At 41.7% G+C, this 23,115-nt stretch overlaps 2 protein-coding genes across 9 annotated transcripts in view; one reads left to right on the top strand and one right to left on the bottom strand.

Moving 5' to 3' along the window:
- Positions 1-7,304, top strand: part of LOC119480657 (solute carrier organic anion transporter family member 5A1) — a 43,055-nt gene extending 35,751 nt beyond the window's left edge. The window contains exons 7-10 of the mRNA XM_037757145.1: positions 773-932; positions 1,352-1,593; positions 1,757-1,821; positions 4,357-7,304. Coding sequence (XP_037613073.1) covers positions 773-932; positions 1,352-1,593; positions 1,757-1,821; positions 4,357-4,814 — 925 coding nt within the window. The 3' untranslated portion in view covers positions 4,815-7,304. The remainder of the gene's footprint in view (positions 1-772; positions 933-1,351; positions 1,594-1,756; positions 1,822-4,356) is intronic.
- A 2,434-nt stretch (positions 7,305-9,738) lies between these two features.
- Positions 9,739-23,115, bottom strand: part of sulf1 (sulfatase 1) — a 96,638-nt gene continuing 83,261 nt past the window's right edge. For 5 of the 8 annotated variants that reach the window (XM_037756922.1, XM_037756921.1, XM_037756923.1 and 2 more), the window contains 10 exons: positions 21,161-21,287; positions 18,384-18,597; positions 17,657-17,903; positions 17,473-17,569; positions 17,265-17,359; positions 17,061-17,132; positions 16,170-16,342; positions 15,429-15,571; positions 15,180-15,303; positions 9,739-11,904 (listed from right to left, as the gene is read on the bottom strand). In XM_037756922.1, coding sequence (XP_037612850.1) covers positions 10,982-11,904; positions 15,180-15,303; positions 15,429-15,571; positions 16,170-16,342; positions 17,061-17,132; positions 17,265-17,359; positions 17,473-17,569; positions 17,657-17,903; positions 18,384-18,597; positions 21,161-21,287 — 2,215 coding nt within the window. In that variant the 3' untranslated portion in view covers positions 9,739-10,981. Of the gene's footprint in view, positions 11,905-12,614; positions 12,666-13,702; positions 13,737-15,179; positions 15,304-15,428; positions 15,572-16,169; positions 16,343-17,060; positions 17,133-17,264; positions 17,360-17,472; positions 17,570-17,656; positions 17,904-18,383; positions 18,598-21,160; positions 21,288-23,115 lie in introns of all 8 variants that reach the window. The other 3 variants (XM_037756927.1, XM_037756928.1, XM_037756926.1) reach the window with 3 other exon arrangements.

The raw sequence follows: 23,115 nt of genomic DNA, 5'->3' as shown, positions 1-23,115 counted from the left end.
CCGCAGGGCTCAGAGCGAAGCTTCCCAGAGAAAACCCAGGACTCGCTTCACTGCTCCCAGTTTAGACAGAGCCAAAGTCCAACGACTGTTCCCACACTGAGTCACTGGAGGTGTCACTTCCTCACCCCCTTGTCTCTGTCCTTCTATCATCACACAGGCTCATGAAGGGCGAGATTAAAAGAATTATGTGCAACAGAGACAGAGACTACAGTAGACATTGTTGAGAAGCCTCTTTCCGCGTTGATGCTACATTTTGCTTCATATGAAACACTCCCTGTTTTACTGTTGAATTGAATCACTTCACTGAACAGAAATTATTCTTACTTTGCAAATAATACACAGCATTTATGATTTTTTTTTAATGGCTGTTTGTTTCCTGCTGAAACAAAAGTTTATGGAGTGATACCATGCAGGGAAGGAGAGTGGGGATAAGAAGTATTATCCTCTTTGCAGCAGGAAGCATTTGGTTTTATGGGAAATGTGGTCTAAAATGCGACATATAGTACCATTATTTTTTCTGGAGCTAAATGGTGTGCTGCTATCCCAGCAGGGCCACATTTGTAAGAGAGCCTGCACTGAGACTAACCTAGATACATTAATGTGTAGAAAATAAATATATGCTCCTACAGATAGTTGAATGGCCAAGTCCTCTGCCTCCGGCCCCTGCTGACTCAGCACCTCCAAAAGCGAGAATTAAAAAAGAATAAATCCTTATCAATGTATTTTAACGTTATCCAATCTTAACAAATTTTTACTGTGTCCCTCCGCGCAGTCCGACCCTTACGATGACCCACAGGAACCTGACGGGCAGTTGCAACGTGAACTGTGGCTGCAGGATCCATGAGTACGCTCCGGTCTGCGGCTCCGATGGCATTACCTATTTCAACCCCTGTCTGGCTGGATGCAGCACTGTGGGCAATGAAAGCGGCGGGGTAAGCTTCCCCCATAGCTTCATTGTTTTCTTGTTTCAGAAATAATTGTTATGTAGCCATTTAAACATCCAGTAGAATAAACAAGGAGTGATGAAAATGATTTCATAGAATGGACACACTAATCATAATGACCACACAAAGACCTGTACTCTGTACATTCTCCTCCCATGGCTCTGAAAGTACAGGAAGGGTCAGACTCCACAACAATGTCAGATAGGAAGTTATAACAGCATGAGGAAAGGAAATGGCTAGATTGCGCCACATTGCTGGTGCCACACAGTCTGTCTATGTTTATGTGTCTAAATTTACATTTTTCAACGCAGCTGCAAGATCAGTAGTCTGTTAATGGAATTGGCTTCAGATTAAAAAGAGAGCATCTGAGTGGATAGCGGGATTTACTTGTTGTTTCTGACCTACAGATTAGGAACTACACAGATTGCGGCTGTGTGCAGAGCCGACAGGTCATCACTCCATCCTCCGGCGGCCAGGTCAATCAGCTCCAGCTGGTCATCGTTAAAACCTACCTGAACGAGAACGGTTACGCCGTGTCAGGGAAGTGCGACCGCACCTGCAACACCCTCATCCCTTTCCTCATCTTCCTCTTCATCGTCACTCTCATCACCGCCTGTGCCCAGCCCTCCGCCATCATCGTCACACTCAGGTAAGGGGCTGCTTCTGCCGATCATTGTCACAGAGCAGGATTGAGAGGGGGGATTACAGTTACAGCTGGTGATCAGCAGACAAATAATAGATGGAAAGTTGTTTTTTCTTTTATTTGGATATAGTGAATTTGAATCATTTACATGCTGTTTCTTCTTTCTCAGGTCTGTTGATGAACAGGAGAGGCCTTTTGCTCTTGGGATGCAGTTTGTCTTGCTCCGAACTCTTGGTAAGTTCCTGAATATATGAATGTTAAACATATTAGAACCACACACTATGTGACCTTGTGAATCGGGTTTTCAGAAAGCAAAACGGGTGTAATTTATCTACGTCTATCTATCCATCCAACCATCTAAATGCCCACCTGAGCAGTTCAAAATGTACACCCTACAATTTTAGAGCAAGCAGGAATGCAGCACCGTAGTGGACTTCTGTAAAGTTTTGTGTGGATAGGTGTATAAAAGCCTTCAGGGTTAGTTAGCACTGCCCTTACTGCCCCTTGATTCCTAACGTTGACATTCAAATTCTAAATCACCACAATGACATTTTTTATGACCTAAAATACTTTCTCATTTTTTACGACATACTATAATATGACATTTTTTATGACATCTTTTATAAAATATATCATGGGATTTTTTTATGATATATTATATTATGACTGTTTTAAATTACTTTTTTATGAAATTGTTATGACACACTATACTATGAAATTTTTTCGACATACTATACTATGGCTTTTTTCGCCATACTATACTATGACTTATTTAAAAAAAAAAGTCCTAATATAGTATGTCGAAAATTTCATAAAAAAAAGTCACGTATAGTATGTCGAAAATTTAATGTAAAAAAAGTCATAGTATAGTGTTTCGAAAACGTATTGAAAAAAAGTCATGTATAGTCTGTCGAAAATTTCATAAAAAAAGTCATATTATAGAACGTCAAAAATGTCATTATAAAAAGTCATGGTATAGTATGTTATAAAAAGTCATAGTATAGTATGTTATAAAATGTCATAGTATGGTATGTCAAACAAATTTCATAAAAAAATCATAGTATATTATGTCGAAAATGTCATGAAAAGTCATAGTATAGTATGTTGAAATTTTCAAGTCATATAGTATGTCGAAAATTTTATAAAAAAAAAAGTCATAGTATAGTATTTCAAAAAATTTAAGAAAATCATAGAATTGTATGTAGAAAAAAAGTCATAGTATATTTTGTCGAAAACCTAAAAAAACTAAAAAAACGTCATAGTGTAGTATTTCAAAAAAATTTAAAAAAGTCATACTATAGTATGTTTAAATTTTTCAAAAGTCATAGTGTAGTATGTTGAAAAATAAAAAAAAAAAAGCCAGAGGGTCCACCAGCCAAGCACCACATACAGTACATCTGCTCGCGCACTAGAAGATTTGTTTCCTCAGCAGAAAACAGCTTGCTTCTCCAATTTGCCGAATCCGCGTTTTAAATAGCAATGCTCCCAATGCAGGCACACCTGACCTTTTCAAGGGAATGGGAGATGAAACTCTGATTGGTCTAATTCCTGCTACGCCCAAAACGCACCTATGATTAGTTAAGAGACTAAATACTGCCCCTTGCGCTTTAGTTTGCGTCCAGATTATGTGACGCTTCACTAGCAAAAGTGGAGTAGGACACACCTATTTCTCCTCATTGAAATAGGGCCTATGACTTTTCACATAATATACTAGGGCTTTTTTATGACACACAAATGAACTGTACTATGACATTTACATCACATTTTTATGACATTTTATACTATTACTTATTTTATGAAGTTCTTTTTATGGGATACTATATTACGAAATATTTTCGACATTTTTATGACCTACTACTCTACTATGACATTTAGACAGGTAAAACTAGAGGTGGGTCTTAAAAAAGGTCCTATAAGGTTCTTGCTGATTCAACACTAAGATATTTAATATTTGAGGCCATAGTTGGATTAATTATTTTGAAAGGTGTTTCTAATATTTCCTCCACTTCCACTGATTTACATGAGGGGATCAAACCTGCTTCTAATCTGTGTGAAATGGTGCCACCAAGTGGTAGAATGATGGTTTTACAATAGTCATCCTACATTCAAGTATTGAATTATTCCAATTCCATAACATACTAATTGTATACAATATGTACTCTACAAATAGTCATAATTTAGTTAATGTACTTTTACGGGGTTTTACTAACAGGAAATCATACAATATATGCGCTGGTAGATGTCAATCAAACTGCCTAAAAACTTCACAAACGCACCTTTTTAAAGAATTGGATTTGAAACTAACCACGTTTTCCATTTGCTTTGTGATGCAATCGTGTACATCAACAGCACACTGAAATCATCAGTATGCGTATTTTGGGGTTTATACTTAAAGCCCCTTAAAAAGTGGTTCAAATCCCAAGTATTTCTCTATAAAATTACATTTTTATGACTAAATGAGCAATAAAGCAAAACAAATCTTTTTTTCAGGACTGTGTGGTTTGATCAAATTTCATTGACCGTGCTGGCAACATAAGTATTAGCTGAAGCCAAACTCTGATTGGTTCATGGCATGACATCACCTTATTCCAATTGAGCTACGCCAACAAATTACGAGACCAAAACTGGTCTCGTAAATAGTATAACACATTAATGTTATATAGTCAAAACTGGCTGAGTATTAGTATGTAGTTGTGTTAAATTGGGACTCAGTGACGGTTTTGTTTACCAGATGAAGTTATTAATCACAACATCTTTCTCCTCCCTCAGCCTACATCCCAACGCCCATCTACTTTGGTGCTGTGATCGACACCACCTGCATGCTGTGGCAGCAGGACTGCGGAGTGCACGGCTCCTGCTGGGAGTACGACGTCACCTCGTTCCGCTTCGTCTACTTCGGCCTCGCCGCCAGCCTCAAGTTCGTCGGCTTCATCTTCATCTTCCTCACCTGGTATTCGATCAAGCACAAGGAGGACCGAGCCGAGCGCTGGCGCCAGCACCTGCCTCCGCTGGGCACGGTCAGCGAGCTCATCTGCCACGCCGGAGGCCACAAAAGCCACGCTCGCACCCGCTCCTGCCCCGTGTTCATCCCGCCGCGGCCCGACCCACCCGCCGCCCTGCTGCTCAACCGCGGCCACAGCAGCCTCAGCTGCCCCGGCAACGCTCTCAAAGCAATAACACCGCCCATCCTATTGCCGCATCACCACAGAGGCTCCGCCCGTGTCTGAGAGCACTTCAAGCCTCCCTCCAGGGGTCCATCGTGACACGTGCCTTCCTGTTTGTGTCTCAGCACCACACAGTGTCTGCTTTACACCAATCAGACGCCAGGCGGGGCTCCACAGCTGCTGTAGGACTGACGGGCAAAGAGACACAGGTGCGCCCACCATATTTAAAGGGCTGCTCATTGTTATTTATAATAACAGGAGACTGACGGATGTTCTTTTACTCCGAGTATATCATCAGCTGCAGCCACACACCGCATCCACACAGAAGGTCCGACCTCCACGTGAAGGTTTCGGATGATGTAAAGACATCACATGGTGCTACTGTTAAAGGACAGGGCATTAAAATCTCTGTACAGACAGATGAGTCATCATCAACACAGCCTCTAAAGCACAACTGACAAACCTGTACTATGCAAGATCCTATGTACAGCTCCTCCCTCCTCAGTATTGTACAGCTCCCTCTGTATTCTACATCTGTTCTTCTTCGCCGCTCGATTCATACTTACGTCGGCTCATTCATAATCCCATTCTTCTCTTACAGTCCGAGCTGTAAACATATCAGCAAACCTCTCTCTTTTCTGCTGTTGTTTGGATCTTAAGAATTGACAGAAGTGGGATTTTTTTAATCCTCTCTCCTCTTCCTTTTTCGTAACAGTGCCTCTCAGGCTGCCTCGGCCAGTCCAGTATAGAAAGCTAGCCACCAGGGTAAATGCTAGCTACCGAAAAAGCCAATCACTGTCCTCTCAGTCGAGCGATAATACTCTGCTTTGTTGCCCTCAGCTTCTGCGTTTTGGGAACAGTTGTCACGGAGTCTTTGCGCCCATTGGACGAAGCTCCTCGCCTTGGCAAGGTAACCATGTAGCTTAAAGCCGACGAGCACCAACGGTAGTGTTTAACGACTTCTATGAAATCTATATTTAATTACAACATCATCACACTACTTCGTTATTACAATGTGTAATAATTAGCCACACGGCAAACAGGAGAAAGGAATAAGAAAAGGTATCTCATCTCTGACCATGTGCTGAAGCTACTGTATGTCCAAAAAAGATGTGATTGTACTTGTAACTGGAGAGTTTTAAAGAATGTGCAACAAATTTGACCCACTTTTAAACACAAAGTAAAAATGGTTTGTATCTAATCTATTGCAACAAATGAAAAGATGCATCATTTTGGCTTTATATTATAATGGCTTCTCCATCCTAATGGTCATCAGATGTACATAGTAGTTATCTAGTAGTATCTAGGCTTTTAAGAAAGTAGTGCAGCAAGCATGTAAAACTATGAATTCCCTTTTATCAGCGAGAGTAATCTGATGTGGATTATTCCGTTCCTTGGTGTTTAAGGCCCTCTAGTGGACAGAGAGATGATTGTGTGAAGGCCAGTGAATGTTGCTGTTTGTCAGACCTACTGTACGATGAAAGTCTTGGCTAAAAGGTTAATTGTTAAACTTGATCACTGCACTGAATTTAGCACTCCAGATTCCCAAAGATACACCTTCTGCAGGTCATGTGAGTATTGAAACTTTGCTCCGCTAACTTGGTGGGGAAGTCTACAACATTCAATATAACCGATGCCATGTTTTACTAGAATCATCTACTTTACTTTTACTTTGGTCTCATGTTCTTTTCTTAATTATCTTATGGATTTACCTCCCTTTGAGTAGGACAAGAAGAGGTGGTAACGTGTTTAAAAAAACAGCTTTGTTCAGGTTTTTCTGAGGGGGAATGTAAGATAAATCTAATAAAGTTATTGTATATTATATTCTGATCAGTTTGACTTTGTTATTAAAAGTTTTGCAAAAGTAATGGAGAATCTGATGCAGTGAATACATTTTAAAAGTTAACATTTTAGGCCAAGATTGGTGATATTCTGCCAGGTAAAGATTATCAAGTGGTAACGGCAGTGACTAATTTTATTATTATCGTGACTTAGTACCTCAAATTACATATTCATAAGTGATCATCGTGTAAATATTGACAAAGCAAATGAAGCGTATTATACAGCTCACACATAGTTAGAAGCATATTTATGAACTAACCCATGACATTGTAGTTAAAATGAAAAAAATAAGACGTAAAGCTACAAAAAAAACTACAAAACGGTGGATTTGTCTCGCGGTGCCTGAACAGTATTATTCACATGAGAAGGGTTGAGTTCATCATGTGGGGAGGGAGTTGGGTTATTGCAATGTATTTCTTTTTCTGTCAAGAGGACGACACAGTTGAGTTAATTTAAATGCTTTAAGTTATGCTGCACAGAATGCCCTTCTCTCCATCTGTAATGATTCTCTACTCTTCCTCTAGTGCTCCGTATTCGTCACCGCCTCAAAAGAGGAATACCAATGTAGGATTATTGATCAGGTCCTCTGCTTCTGTGACTGGAAAGCCAAACGTGATCCTCGCTGAGTCATCTTACAATTATTTATTCGACTTTATAATAACCATCATTTATTAATGGTAAATTGATAGTTAATTAAACTTAGTTAATAGTTATTTTACTGTTAACAAACAATGAAATTATAGTTTACTAATTATTAGTAATGCTATAATTTGTTATTTTATAATTGGTTTATAAATTATATATTGTATCATATCTGCTAAGAGACGATAACAATTAATTCTGATTACATTAGTAAAGTATTTATTAACACTTTATACTATATTAGGTATTTAATGATCACCAAATGATTTGTAAACCTTTAAGAAATTGTAAAACATCTATAAACATTACATACTGTAGATATTTGTAATGATAGTAAGTAAACAATGTTTATAGATGCTTTACAAAGTATTTATTAACCATTTAACATTTATTATAATCATCAGTGTTACAAATGTCGATGTAATGTTTATAGCTGTTTTACAAATCCTTAATATAGTATATAAAATATTGTGTGCAACAAACTGTTAAATAACAGTAATTATAGCATTATTAATAACTCATAATTTTATCCTTTATCAGTTTATAAATTATATATTGTTAAAGACACTAACAGTTACATACATACATTCTGATTACAATAGTAAAGTATTTATTTCCAGTTTACTGTTGCATACATCATAACATTTTATATATTATATTAAATATTTGTTAGTGATTACCAAATGATTTGTAAACCTTTAAGAAATTGTTTGTAAATCATCTATAAACATTATTTAACCAATTATTAACTGACAAAGTATTAACTATCTAAATAATGTTTATAGATGCGTTACAAAGTATTTATTAACCATTTAACAATGTATTATAATCATCAGTTGCAACTTTCTAATAGCATCCAAATAATGTTTATGGACGGTTTACAAACCAGTTATTAAGTGTTACAAATATCTGTCTATGTAATGCTTATAGATGATTTACAAACAATTTCTTAAAAGTTTCAAATCATTTGGTAATCATTAACAAATACTTAATATAATATATAAAATGTTATATGTTCAACAATAAACTGTTATAATAACTAATTAGAGCATTACTAATCACTATAAAACTATCAATTTACCATTTATAAATGATGGTTTTTATGTAGTGTTACCAAATAGATTGAAATTGTCCTCTTATACTTACTGATCTTTGCAAACTGTGTTAAGCTTTTATTTAGTGACTCTATAGAGAGAAGGGTAGAGAATCATCATTCTTAGACACAGTAAATGCAGGGATGTCTGCCTATTGTACTGTAAACCTCCTACTTGGTATTCAGTGTCCTGCTGTTCAAACGCCGGGGCTACTGCTGACACAGACGACTTCAGGTTGCCTGTAGATTGGCTTTAACACATTTTCCTGAAAGTGAATTATTTCTTGGACAGAACGGAAGCTGTAATCTGAAAGTCGAGCTCTTAACGCTTTTGTTCCTCAGGAGCAGAAGTCTAATTGATGTTTGTGAACACTTGGTTTACAAATGCCTTGAATACTTGATATTTGTCATTAAAAAACGAAAAAAAATTGACTGGCTGATTGAATTATTGCAAAGTTTTATGTCATGTATAGCAAGCCGTTTTAACATTTAATAGCTAGACAGGATGTACAGTATATATTGCAGACATCTGTAATTCAATTCTTCCAAGTCAAAATGAACATTTCAGATATCGACGACATCATTCTTCCTAAGACAAATGACATCACTTCTGCCGAGGGATGCACCCATCTGACTTTTTTGGTCCCGATACCGACAGTGTTTAATTGTATGGAAGTGACTGGGATCATTTATTTGTGTAAGGCAACATCAGACTTTGATTGTTTTCCTAATTTTGTAAAGAAAAATGTGACTACTTAATACATAGATATAAATTGAACCAACAACTTGGTGGAAAATCTTCAAAATTAACAGGTATTCAAATTCAAGTTTTGGCATTTTTAACTCAGCAAGTAATTGGTCAAAATTTAAACAGGAATTAAAATGCCAGTATATAATGTATATAGTAAATAAACATAAAATGGAGTTGAATCGATCGGCCCCATTGTCACCGATATCCGATCAAGCTATTTGAGTCAGTATCGGTGCATCCCTACTTTTGCCATTCATGTGTTTTGGGCTTTCAATTACAGATATCCACAATTGCATTTTTTTGATATCCAGAATGATCATCGTTGTGGATATCTGAAATATTCTTTTTGACTATGAAGAATTGAATCTTCAATACATATCCAATCTATTAAATATTAAAATGGCTACTTTTGAAGGATTTAAAGATATCTTAAATTTAGTTTTGACTAGTACAATCAAAGTTGTAGATATCTTGAAATAAAATTTCTACTAGTAAGAATGTTATTGAGGATATCTTTAAATGCCATTCTGACTAAATGCTATTATGGATATCTAAAACATAATTACAAATAGGAGTGTGGTTCGATTAAATGTTAAATCGGCTTGCCATACGTCGAGTGTATTATGTGGTGGGACAACACTTACGGCTGAGACGTCGACGAAGGTTGAAAGGGTTTATTTCATAACAGCTTCATGGCTTTCCTGAAACCAGAGTTGTTCAAACACTTGTACACACAACTGTCGAGAAAGAAAAGGACAGCATCAGCACCAGTTTCTAACCAGAAAGGTACAATCGATGAACTACAGGCAGAAAGGTTAAACACTGGAATACCTTATGCAATGTTTGCAGAGTATTTTACTGACTATACTGTCAAAGATAAAGCTGTAACAGAGTGTGCTGTCATAACCTGCTTTAAGGGACTAACACGGTGACATTCGACATGAATTGGCCATGTGCAACACTATTACTCAGGATTTTCAAAAGCTCTACACCACATGAGGAATCGGTGACATTTCCAAAAGACAAAGTTACACAATGAACTTGTTCTAACCCCCTGGTGGTGATTGTGATTAGTAAGGATAAGTTTACTTAAAATGCTGTGAATAGTGACAAAACGTGCAACTACTCAGTAAATGGTGAGCTCAAGCTGTCAGTATATTAGTTAACGGTCCCATGATTGTCTAAACTTTCTGATACTATTAATGCCATACGGTAAGGAAGTAAAACAAATGCTAAAATTGTTCCCATTTAGCACATTTAACTATTTTTAAACAGATGTGTATTTATGTTGAGTCTGTAACTTTTTCAGAAGTGACAAGCCAGTCTTAGTTTTTAAGAGTAGTCAGTAGAAATAATCAGTTCATAAAATCTAATTATACAAATGGACATACATTTCATATCCAGGGTCATCATGTGGAAAAGTTCAAAAGTGCATTTGGGGTCAAATTGAACCTTTTATCTATGTGGTGAGTGTTGTGATGAAGCGTCCTGTGACTGATTAATAGGTTGGTTAAAGACTGGAGCGTACCTAAAGCTGACTAATGCTAACTATTCATTCAGATGTTGAAATGGTTTCACCACTCACACTTGTTTTTCATAAAAACATATATTAAAAACATCAATGGTGTTATCCGTATGGATTTCATTATTTTTAATCCCAACACTTAAGTTTAGCTGCATTAAGGCTTTTTCTTTTCTAAATATATATTTGAAAAAAAAAAAAACATAACACTGTTTACTAATAAATGTAGGCACCTGTAAAAAAATAAACAATAAATTTAATACTCATTATACAACTCTGACTGACTGAGGTGGCATCAATCGCCGTTGCTCTTGGGCAAGCTCATCTCCCAATCACTGTGTCTCTATGGCGACCAGCACTGGCTGGTGCATGCGTCTGCCTCAGAGGGTCTGATTGGAGGGTAGAGGCAGAGAGCCGCTGCCCTCGTAGTCCAAGGTGAGGGGCAGCGCTGACTGAGGCAGCGCTTTTAGTACCAACCCGACACTCTGTGAGGTGCTAGTCTGTGTGGTGGGGGGGCTCCCGGTGGTGCTGGCCTGCACCTTGGGCCTCAACGTCTGTGGGGAGAAAGGGAGGTAGCCTTGGGCCTGGAAAATGTCCTCCTCTTCTTCGAGGTCCAGGCCGAGACCGTGAGGGCTGGTTGCCTCTCCGTGTCCCGGGCCGGGCTCCAGCTGGGCCTGCAGGCTGTTGTGAGTACGCAGCAGGTTGTCGTGTCGAGTCTCCAGCTCCGTCAGTCCGTTCCCGCTAAACATCCCTCCTTCTATCTCCTCCAGCTGCTGCGCCCACGTGTCGCTCTGGAAGATCCCGTCTCCTCTCGGACCTGATGGTATTAACGTCACCGGTGATGCCGACATCGCAAGTCTGTTTATAAGCCTCTCGGGAAGGTCGTTGACAGATTTCCTCTCCGGCGTGGGCCAGGGTGTGGGTGGTGCTGATGGCGTTTTGCTGGGGGCGGGGGTGGCGAGGCGAGCCTCCGCGGCCAGGCCCGGCCAGACGTCGCTGGCTGAGGCCAGCTCTTCTCCGCTGCCCTCTTCGAGGCCTCCACCCCCGGCCCCGGAGCCCAGCTCTGGCAGGGTGGAGTCGTCAAGGGTTCGGTTGAATTTGTTAAAAACGTGTCGCAGTGCAAACATATTATCTACATCCTTCTGGAAGTTGACCCAGTTGTCCGGGCTGGGGCTGCAGTCGGGCCTAAATTCATAAAGGCTTTCGTTTATGCTATACAGATCCTCCAGTCCCTGCCAGTTCACCTCCTCGTCTGTCAAGTTGGGCAGCTTAACCCTGTCGTCCGTCCCATATTGGCTGTGTGCTGCCAGACAGAAAAGAAACAGAAGACTGTGAGGAGCTGCAGGAGAAAGAACAGGGAGCTCTTTTCAAGTTTACTCAGACACCATGCAGTCATGCCCAGCCTCCAGCTCTCACTAAAGCTGTCAGCTCCATGGGGGTTGAGGCCCCAAGCATCACACACGCACACACATATACACACACTTCAAAGCAGCATTAGATAAACTAGATAAACACAGCACCCACACTAAGCTCAAGCCATGAGTAGTGCAAACACATGCCGAAAAGACTGAAAAGAAAAATATTAAATGATCCGTCATAGTATACTAACATACTGAGCTGCACATAAAAAAAAAAAATGGAATGGCATAGTTAATGAAAGGCCTGCACTGGGTTGAAATGCAAAGTCAGGCAACCTGGAATAAAAGAATTTAACAGCAGAGGAAACAAAAAGGTGATCAACAAAAGAAGATGCTCAGGGGAAAAAATGATAAGAAAATGAGCTTGCTGCTGAATGGTAATAATAAAGGAATTCAAAATACTATTAGAAAAAAGAGGCAAATAAAAGGAAATTGCAGCAAAAGGGCTCAGTTTGATATCTGCAAAGTAAAAGCTGAGGAAAAGAAGCATCAGTGCCACTTTAGGTTTGCTTTCCATGTGAGATCAGCTTTCTTGTAACTACTTGCAGCTACATAACGGAGATGGTTGGACGTACAGTAGGCTTTAGGGACTTACAGGAAGGAGAGGCTTGGTCTCCTCTTTGACCGCTTTCGATGCTGCTGTTGCCTGGTAAGCAGGTGCCAGAAACAGAGGTCAAAAGGGCAGAGGTCAGTGGGAGGACAGAGAGGTCACGGCAACTCAAGTGTCGACTCTACCACTAAGCTAATGGCCATGAGTGAATGTGAGAGGCACCTGGATGTCATGCTACGCTGGAACGCTAATGTGATGGCATGGAGGGTGATATTAAAGGAATAGTTCAACATTTTTGGAAAATTTGTGTTCTTTCCGAGAGTGAGATGAGAAGATCGATACCACTCTCATATCTTGTCCGTTAAGACAGTTAGCTTAGCTTAGCATAAAGACTGGAAGCAGGATGAAACAGCTACAGTATCCCAAATGGTAGTTTTTGAAGCTAGACTGAAGCTTCATCTAGTGTGCTACAGGAATGAGTCCTAAAACCCGGAAATGAGTTAGCATTTTAGCACTAGTTCCCTCGTCTGGAAGCACTCTATTTAGCGTACAGACATGAGAGTGGTATTGATCTTTTTACTCTCTGCAAGAAAGCGCATTGCCCAAAATGTCCAACTACTCCTTTAAGTTTCATGTAGAATGTGATGCATGAGGTGGGATGATACAGTATCATGCATTGTCATTCACGTGCACTTGATGCTCGGGTGGGTCTCAAGTTGAAGCACATATTCAGCACCTCACTATGCGACTTCTCAGTTGTAATTTAGCCATGCTATCGTAACAATAGCTAAAAAGGACGAGTCTATATTTATACACTGCTGTAAATATTGCACTCTCAAGCAAAGCTGCGAAAATCTGCGGCAGAGAATATCTGTTCATATGTTCAAATAGCTGCAAAACTGCAGATAAAAGTGAAGACAGATTGTGTGCACAGAGGTGACAACAAATGAAGCTGCTTTCATGAGAAAAAAATAATCTGTTATGATTTGTTAGCGTGTCCCCAGCATGCAGCCACAGATTAAGACGCCAGCAAACTCCATGGATGGATGTTATTAGTGGGAATGAGGCAATTCGGCCCATGCAGGTGTTAAAGGAAAAAAAGCCACTGAAGAGAAACAAAAATAGGTGGATACCTGTGTGGCTCATAGCTTCCTCCATCTTTACCTCCTGATCGGAAAAATAAAAGCAATCGATTGTTAATGCTTTGATTCAGGGAGATACGGGAGGGAAATAAATAAGATCATTCACACTGAAGATGTTCTTCATGCACAGCTGCTACTCCCTACGGAGAAATGCAATTACTGGATCAAAAAGGAAGAGGGGAGGACTGAGGAGAAAATAGATTTTGGATTTGAATGGATGAAAAGTTTGAAAGGTCGTACGACTGGGCTGGATGGAGAGACTGATTTGTTTTGTGAGGTGTAGAGTTCAACGCCTTCAAAGCAAAAACACACAAGGTTATCCAGTCAGGTGATCATGATGGTCAAGTCACACTCCTTCAATAGATGCTGCTAGCTCCATTTCACCAGATAGTTAATAATCTAGTCCTCCAACAAAAACATCGCTTGATGGAACCACAACAGCCATTTCATTGGTTCGGGGAGCTGGCATCACAGCCCGAGTGAGGGCAGCCAGTACAAGTAAGAGATTTTAGGCTGCTACGTGACATGCGTTGGCACGGTTCTTGACAAGTCCGCCATGCCAGCACTGAAACACAATCAAGTTTTCTCAGAGTAGCTTGGCCGCTCCAGCGCTCCACTCTCCAGCTGGTAATTACAGACATTAAGTTTTTATCCTCGGGACGTAAACAGCGCAGCCAGCTCATGCCACACACGAACGCTACGGCTCGGCATTACTTATTAACCACCTCCGCCGCTGGGATGTCTGCTCCGTACGGATGCTTGGACCATGTGGTGGTAGTAAAAAAAATACATTGCGGCTGATTATGGCAGCGATGCATGACAGGCTCAAATAAAATGACAGCCTCAACTACCGTGATGACAACATCCTCCAAATAATATCTCTAACACTCGGTGAGTCACAGCGGGGACGATGGCCAGGACGTTGAACTGTGACACGGCCTTACTTTCACTGAAAAACACTATAATTCAAGAACTCAGTACTGTAAATGGGGAAAATATTCCAGCGGAGTGGAAGGTCCTGGGCTGAGAAACAGAGGTCTGAGTGTGTGTGTGTGTGTGTGTGTGTGTATGTGTATGTCATTATGAAGACAACATTGCAGTGACGATTCCTTGACCTCCACCTGAAATGTCAGCATACATCACTGAGTGGATCATCCCCAAACACATGCAGCATGCAGATATGTGCAAACACACCACTGAGACTGAAACAGACTCGAAACACAGCAGAAGACTAGACTGAAACATAAACATCACGCATACTACTATTTAAGCTTTAAGTGTTCATTTAACTCATTCAAATTTAAGCATCTGGTCCAACTCTAATTCTTCTGTGCGTCAAATCTGTTTCAGTCATTGATTGTTGGCATAACAACTACCACTAAACCCGGTGTAACCAAGTCCATACATCCAACCGTTTTAGAACCGGTAGGAAGGGAAGAATAAACAGGCTGAAAGTGAGTGTTTTTACCTGTGTCTAAGCCTTTTGGGCGAGGGTTACACTGCTTGTAACCTTGACAACTCCTCATCTCCATCAGCTGGGCATGGAGAGAGTTCAGCACGTCCCGATCCACCGTGTACACCGCGTTGGTCAGCTGCACAGGAACGGCAAACAGAAATTTAGCAATCACACAATTTTTTTTTGTTTTAACGCCACTAATGTGCAGACAGACACGGACAGGAAGCACAGCTGTATGACTGTGGACAGATGTTCACCCACCTGGTAGGGGTCACTGTTGAGGTCAAAGTACTCCAGGAAGCCAGTGGAGAACTCGCAGAACAGCGTGTTGTGGGTCTCGTTGATGGTTCTCAGGCACCAGTAGGTGTTGTTGTTGGAGCTGGTGCACGCGCAGAATCCGCCCACTAGAGAGTAATCAAGATTCATTGTGAGTGTAGTCAAATCTAGGCGAGGCATGTTCCCTCCAGTAGCTGCATTGGAGCCACATAATGTAATCACATTGTAATAACACTGACTCAACCACACCTAACTAACATTTTTCTTAATAAAACATGTTTTTTCTTGATTAAACAAGTGTGAGGAAGACTTATAGTTAGTTCACACAACACAACATTAGCCTTGATTTTCCGCTCCCTGACAGTTTTTGGAGATCCCCGACATAAGCCCCAGATCGGAGGCAAATCGGCGTTGAACACGTGCCGGCAACAACAATATCAGCAATGTGTCTCGCATATAGTATCACGTCATTTACCGTGTATTTCTCACGTGTGTTTTCATAACAAAACTTATTTGGAGACCTCATTGGTGAAAGATCTTGTAGTGTGTGACCAGTGTGAAAAAAGCAACGACTTCAAGACTCCCGATTACAAGACAGCATGTTGTGTAGTGTGAACATTACAACAATTTCACGACTTTGAAAGTCGTGTAGTGTAAACTAAGCACTAGGAGCTTCCTGTATTAAAGTGCATTTCATTGTGAGGAGCTGGAAGTCAGTATGCATACATGTCCAGATAGGAGCAGTCTGCCAGTGGTCATTGTTATGCGTGAAGCAAGTGAGGCCGGGCATGCTGCAGTCGTCTCCTTTCCTCTGCCGCTTCTTCTCCTTCCTTTCCTTCTTCCTTCTCCGGATCTCGTTGTACAACTGGGCCTTCCCGTCTATTTCCTGCGCTGCCTCCCTGCGGGCAGAAACGTGAGAGAATTACTAAACAGCGTTGATGCAAAGATGACATCAGCCCCTACCCTCTCTAATGCCAGTAACCACAGTGGTGGAGGGGACTTCCAGAAGGCACCGCCGCTGCCAGGATATGACAGTCTGTTTACTCTCATGTTTAAGCTCTTACGAGGTCCAATTTTCTCTGGGATGACATTCTAGTAGCCACTGTCCCCTCTCTTCCTCCCCGCCTGAACACAGAACAGGCGCTGCAAAAAAAACAGCTGCTTTGTATTGGCAAAAAAATCTGTTTCCAATGTTTCCTGGTGCAAGTTGATCGCTGTGTTTGAGGGATTGACTGATTTCCCCCCTCTCTGTTGAGTCATTCTATCTTTCCATGCGACTCAATCACTTCCAGACACACACACATAAAATAGATCCCTGGCCATGCATCTGCTTTGTCATTTAAACTCCATTCAGGAACCAAACACTGAATGACAAACATCACAGTACACATCTAAAACACACACATGCTGGGCTGGACTCTACAAGGTCGTCTAAATGAAGGTGAGCTTTATGTTTGAACCGGACATGCAGTGACCATGCAGATAATGTAGAGTGAAACAGCAACATGAGATACAAGATGTTCACACTCGATCAGTTGCAAATCAGTATTAATGAATAAGGAAAGGGGTGACACTAAATGGAGGCAAACCCATAATTAAAGGGGAAGAGAAACTCACTTAAACGGATGGAGTTGATCATTCCTGCTCTTCAATCTCTCTGCCCTTTTTCTGCCTCCTTTGCTAAAATAGCTGGTTTTATAAACAGAGAAAGAGACTAAGGACCAGGCAGAAAACTGTTTTTAGGCGTGGACTCCAATAGGGTTTTGCATAAGGCCATGAAAGAGAAAAAAGTATTCTTGAAGTGATATTTAAATGACTAACCTCTTCTTTCCACAGTCGCACTCCTCTGGTCGCCTCCTCTTTAGGTGGCCTCTTACTTCCCGGAGGTTTTTGATTTTGTCTTGAAGTGCTTCAATCTGGAATTAAATGCAACAAATACTATCAATTATCTTTTATCTATTAAGACAAATCCTTCACCAGTGGTAAAATTGTGTGTGCCCGGCTTATGGTCTGAGCTTGGTACACTCACCTCCTGGTCCACATAGCTCTTATGGTCTTTCCAGGCTCTGGAGGACTGGTAGATTTCTCTTTCACAATGGACACTGTCATTCATCAAGATGTAACACCTGAAACAGATGCAGAACAACCGGTCATACACTGCTCTTTTGATAGATATACTGTGTATACATGCTTAATGGGGGCTGCCTTCTTACTTGTGGGTAACTTTCATAGAGTTGGGGTATCCCACAGCGTTGGTATCATCCGCCAGCATTTCCTCTGAACCGTCATCTGAGCCCATATGAAACTCGGGGTCCTCTGGGTTGAAGTGACGTTTTGAGATGACGCGGCGGCGGACAGCTGACTGATCGTCTGCTTGAAGGTCAATGTCGTATATCTGACCTTCAAACTCCACAGACAGAGACCGGGTCTGCCGGGTGTGGACAAAGCGTGGCCGATAACCTATAAAATAAAAAAAAACTTGCGTTAATCAATGTTTTTATGCTCCACTTTTACTAATTTATTATCCTTATTTGACTGACAATAACTCCTTATTACAGTTTTCCTGATGAATCCAACCACAGTGTCCAACTCTGGCTGTTTCTGCTGTCAAGTATCATTTGGGGACATTTCTGGAGTGCATCTTATGTTCACACTACAGTTGCATCTTTTCTAAGCAACACTAGAGGGCATCAAACCATTCATAACCACAATCCCAACAGCACAACATCCACAGAACAAATTGCAGGACTTGTTGCGGGATGTTTGCTTTTCCCGTGCATATGTGTCCCCTTAGAGCATAAATAATCAGTTACAGGAAGTGAAGGCTTGAGCCTTTGCAGACTTCTTTTTCCCCAAATGGTTTTTGAGAGACACACATCGACACAATGTTATAAGTTGAGAAAGAGCTGGTGCTGATGTCAAGCATTCATGTAAACTCACGCTGGCCTGATGAGGCGGCTAACTGCCGGTGGGAACGGCGTTCCATTCTGGAGGGTTTGAGGAGAGCGTCCCCACATTCACAGCCCCGCTCTCTGTTGTCGTAACTGCTTCGGGGCTTCAGGCTGCGGGCCCTCTTCCTGGAGCCTTCCTTCGAACCACCTTTGCACTTCTGTATCCTCCACTTCCCTGTGATCTCCTCCACACAATGCCATTTCTGTCAACAACAACCACAGCGGAAATAAACATTGAGAAACAATATCCCCTCGTGAAATTCTGTCAAGTTTTCTCTCCGCTAACTTAATTTCAGCATGGATTTCAAGTGATCAAGTGTCCTTGATCTGTATGCCTTTTGGATATTTCCAAGTTACTTTTAACAATGAACAGATTCTCTGGCATAGCTAATAATAAGCATTATAAACGTTAACAATAAGAAAAACTTAATCTCAGACAAAAGCCTCTGTTTTGATTTTAGAAACTCTTTGAGAAGCGCATACTTCTGACAGATATATCGGGAAATCTCAGCCTGTGGGAAAGAATGACATCCAAAAGCAGCGGGAAAGATAAACCAGAACGACCACATGACATGAGCTGGGTCTGTCTGGTGTCTAGAAAATAAAGAGGAAACCCCTATCACTCTCACACTGGGTTTGTCCGTGCCAAGTGCGTCATTGTGTCAATACATTTGCACGCACTTGCCGGCATCTTCTGCGTCTTTCTCAACATTTATTCCCACAAGGAAAGGAAGTGAGTAGTGCCGCTGGTTAGCATAAATGGAAGAGACACATCTGCAGAGCGCGGGGCCGATGATCAGTGGTGTGAGTGTGGGAACGAGCGTCCAAACAAAAGGCCATAAAGCAGCTCAGGTTTCTTCTGGAAGGCTCATATGGTGACGAAGAGCTCGCAGGCCAAACAGGGCTGTTATATCAGCATTAGACAAGACGCGGGGGAGAGAGAGCGAGAGAGATGTATTGTCACTCAGGGATGAAAACAATCTCTGTCTTTCTTTATCCTTCTCCCTCGCCCTCCCTCCTGTGAGTGCTTTTCAGGCCCAACGGTACGACTGCAGCAGGACAGCAGAGATGGATGAGAAACTGAGGAGGAGGACGGGGAGTGGTTAGTTAGGACCAGCCAGACATGGATGACCATGAAACATGAGCGGTAAGTGGAAGTACCGCAAGCCACTCACGCTGTTATGTACCCCCAAAAAAACAAACACTAACAGAGATTTCTCCATGTCCCTGATGAGTAAATCTGGTGTGCCCACAACAAACCCATACCGTTATCACATGATCGATTCCAAAGGACCGCAACAGCTCTGCGACAAAAACACAACAGAGGCTTCGCTCTTAGAAAAAATCTGGTCTGTCAAGATCATGCGGTCATATTCAAAAAGCAGTAACTTTTAAGGCTTTTCAAAAACAAAACTCATTCTAACTTAAATTGGGTTCAAGACTGAGGTTTAATGTCCTTGTTGAAGACCTCTTTAACTATATCAGTACAATGCTTCAGTGTGAGCCAAGGACAGCGAGGTGAGTTGGCATTTAAAGTAGGACTGTCAACATTAACACAATAATAAGTACCCACGAGTCTCCTCTTTACAGACATATCCACTTTATGATAATCACATGCAGTTTGGGGCAAGACATAGTCAAGTCAGCACACTGACACACTGACAGCTGTTGTTGCCTGTTGGGCTGCAGTTTGCCATGTTATGATTTGAGCATTTTTTTTTTAATGCTAAATGCAGTACCTGTGAGGGTTTCTGGACAATGTTTGTGATTGTTTTGTGTTGTTAATTGATTTTCAATAATAAATATATACATACACTTGCATAAAGCAATCATATTTGCCCACACCCATGTTGATAAGAGTATTAAATACTTGACAAATCTCCCTTTAAGGTACATTTTGAACGATTAATCACGAATAATCATGGACAATAATCGATTGACAGCCCTAATTTAAAGACATAAAATAAATTGGAAGAAGGGGAGCTGGAAAAAAGAGAGATTAGAACAAAATGAAGAGGAGTGATAAAGCACTTGCCTGCTGTGTCTAAGTACCATTTCCCCTGTAATTTTCTAAGACACACACGACTGGCTCTCAGGCTGCTCACTGGGAGGTCATGTTAAATCATGCCAGACGGGCCACTTAGGACCAAACCTTATCCTTCATGTTATGCAGCAACATATTATGATGTACACTGTAAATGATTACTGCTACAAGAAGACACTTCTCCACATTTTTTGTATACTATTACAGGTGCACACACACACACACACAATCTCACATGCATTCACCCAACACACTCTGCTGAGCTCAGCTAGAATCGCTCCATCGCTGTCTTTAATATCTGATTGTTACATACGCACATTTATGTGGCCATAAACTGGATCTGGATTGCATTAGTTTGCCCTTCAGAAACTCTGCATGTCATTTAACGCTACCTGAAACTTGTAACAATTTGTATTGTTCTGGTCTGTGTGCTCCAAGGCCACATACTGTACCACTTGGCTGTTGGTCTGCCAGGAAATTAATGGGCGCAGATGAAAGGGAAGTACAGACAAATTAATGCACCACAAAACAGTGCAAAAGGGTCCAATTATGAACCAACTGATGCACTGTAAATGGCTATTTCACTTTTGGCTCTGTGGAATAGCTCAACAGGCAACATGGAGGTCACATGGAGGTGGTACTCATTACTGTTACTGGGAAACGCTCCTTAGTGGATATCAGGGGAACTCATTTTCATCTGCTCGTGGGTGTGTTTGTTTTACCTGTCCAGGCTGTTCGCAGGGTGTCTGGAATTCGGCCTGCTGGCAAGTCTCTTTGACCTTCTTGTACTTGGGAAGGCTGTTGGTGTGCTGAGTGGTCACTGAGTCTTCCTTCTTCCTCAGGATCTTTCTGCACAACACAAGAATTAAGAGCAAATCTGCATCAACAAACGGTCTTATTCAGGGAGTCAATACACCATGAAACCATTAAAGTGTTACTGAACTTTAATGAGCTGAAGTCACTGTTTCCTGTTTTTTACTTTCTGTCACGGTCAGTCCTGTGTGCGTCTCATGGTCATGGTCAAGTTATGTAGCATCTGTGTGTGCCAGACGGTCTGGGCATGGAGCTCAGCTCAGCCTCACACCAGCGCTCAGCTCCAGGCCAAGCTGTTTGACCTTGGCTTGGCATCGCGTTCAACTGCCATGCCCCGTTCTCCTCCGCTACTACCACAAGACCTGGCTGAGTCTCCGCTAAGGCCATGCCAACCCCCCCACCTCCATATCCCCCTGCTCTATCCCCAACTCTCTGCCAACATGTCCTGGCTGCCCACGGCCCACAGACAGAATGACGGCGACAACGAAGCACAGAACAACCTGTGCCCTGCAAGAGTAGAGCCGTTGTCTTGTCCGATCCTGTCTGGCGCTCTGCTCCAGGGGAAAACAAGCCAATGTTCACACACTGGCCTGGCTGTAGCCTCCAGCCTTTAGCCAAGGGCGATTAAAGAGCTAACAGTTGCTGTCGATGTCACTCCCTGATGGCTGCATTACGTAGATTATTAGATTCTCTAACAGCATAGTCAGCCCCAGCTGTCAGTCAGCGTTTCTCAGAGGAACAGTACTGTAAGTTCATGTGAGGATAGTAGATCATCACATGAGCGGAGACAGAACTGTACAAAAAAAACATTAAGCTACTGTGTGTGTGCTGCTACATCTGTGCCTGAGTAACAGAGTGAAAGGTCCGCGGAGGCTAATCTCAGCATTTAGACACAGGCGCACAAGTTGACAGCCTTCATAAACACTGTGGATTAATGGCGGAATGGATTAAAAGAGCTAAAGCCCCTACATGTCAAAGGTTACACTCTTTTCATTTCATACACAGCGGTCTGTAGACCAGCTAGTTCTTCTGTCGCACAAACATACGCCAGCAGGAGACTGATCTGTATGCGCGGCAGCACGAGCTAACGAGTGCCTCTTTTGTACTCTTGGATGGGTGTCTGCAGATGTTTGCAAATGAGCAAATTAGTGGAAAGGAGATGAGAGGGCCAAGCCAGCGATTTGGGGAAAACAAATAGGGATTGTGAGGAAATGATAGTGGGGGAAAACAAGGAACGTGACATACTGTAATATACAGTATCATTACACATGGTGCCAGCACAATCTGGCCTCAACCAGTGTTTTCCTGCCAACGTCTACCTACGTCTTTCCTTTAATTGTAACCTTTTTTTTCTTGGACACCTGTATCATGCAAAGACTTGAAACTTGATGGGATTATTTCTTTCAAAGTTGTCAGGTTTCTGTCAGTGTACCCCTGGCATTACCGCAGCTTAACACGTTAAGTGAACAAAAGCGGGCTGTCAGATTGGAGGTATCATTTTCTGCAACATATATCTGGCAGCAGGGCGGAGGTTAAATAAAGACCTGAGAGAGCATGTGCTGTACGCGATCGCGTGCACTACAAAGAAAACAGTCTTGGGGGGAAACAGGCGAGCGTTGGCTACAGCGTGGCTGCTGCATTCCACACTGGGGGAGCTGGTGACATGTCCTGTGAGTGGATTGAGTGTGAGCCTTCCAGCCATTCCTCAGGTAACATCATCCCGAGTCTGGCTGGCCTTTGTTTACTTTGCGTGTGTCTAGCTATCTCCCGTCTGTCTCCTCCAGTGCACGAACTCAGCAGGCTAAGTCAGGTTTTAGGGCCCCGATCGTGTGCTCGATACGTGCACGGCCCCCTTCAGAAGACA

The sequence above is a fragment of the Sebastes umbrosus genome, chromosome 21, assembly GCF_015220745.1.
Source record: "Sebastes umbrosus isolate fSebUmb1 chromosome 21, fSebUmb1.pri, whole genome shotgun sequence".
NCBI lineage: Eukaryota > Metazoa > Chordata > Actinopteri > Perciformes > Sebastidae > Sebastes > Sebastes umbrosus.
Note: the sequence above shows the minus strand (reverse complement) of the source record. Positions and strands in the feature narration are given on the sequence as shown.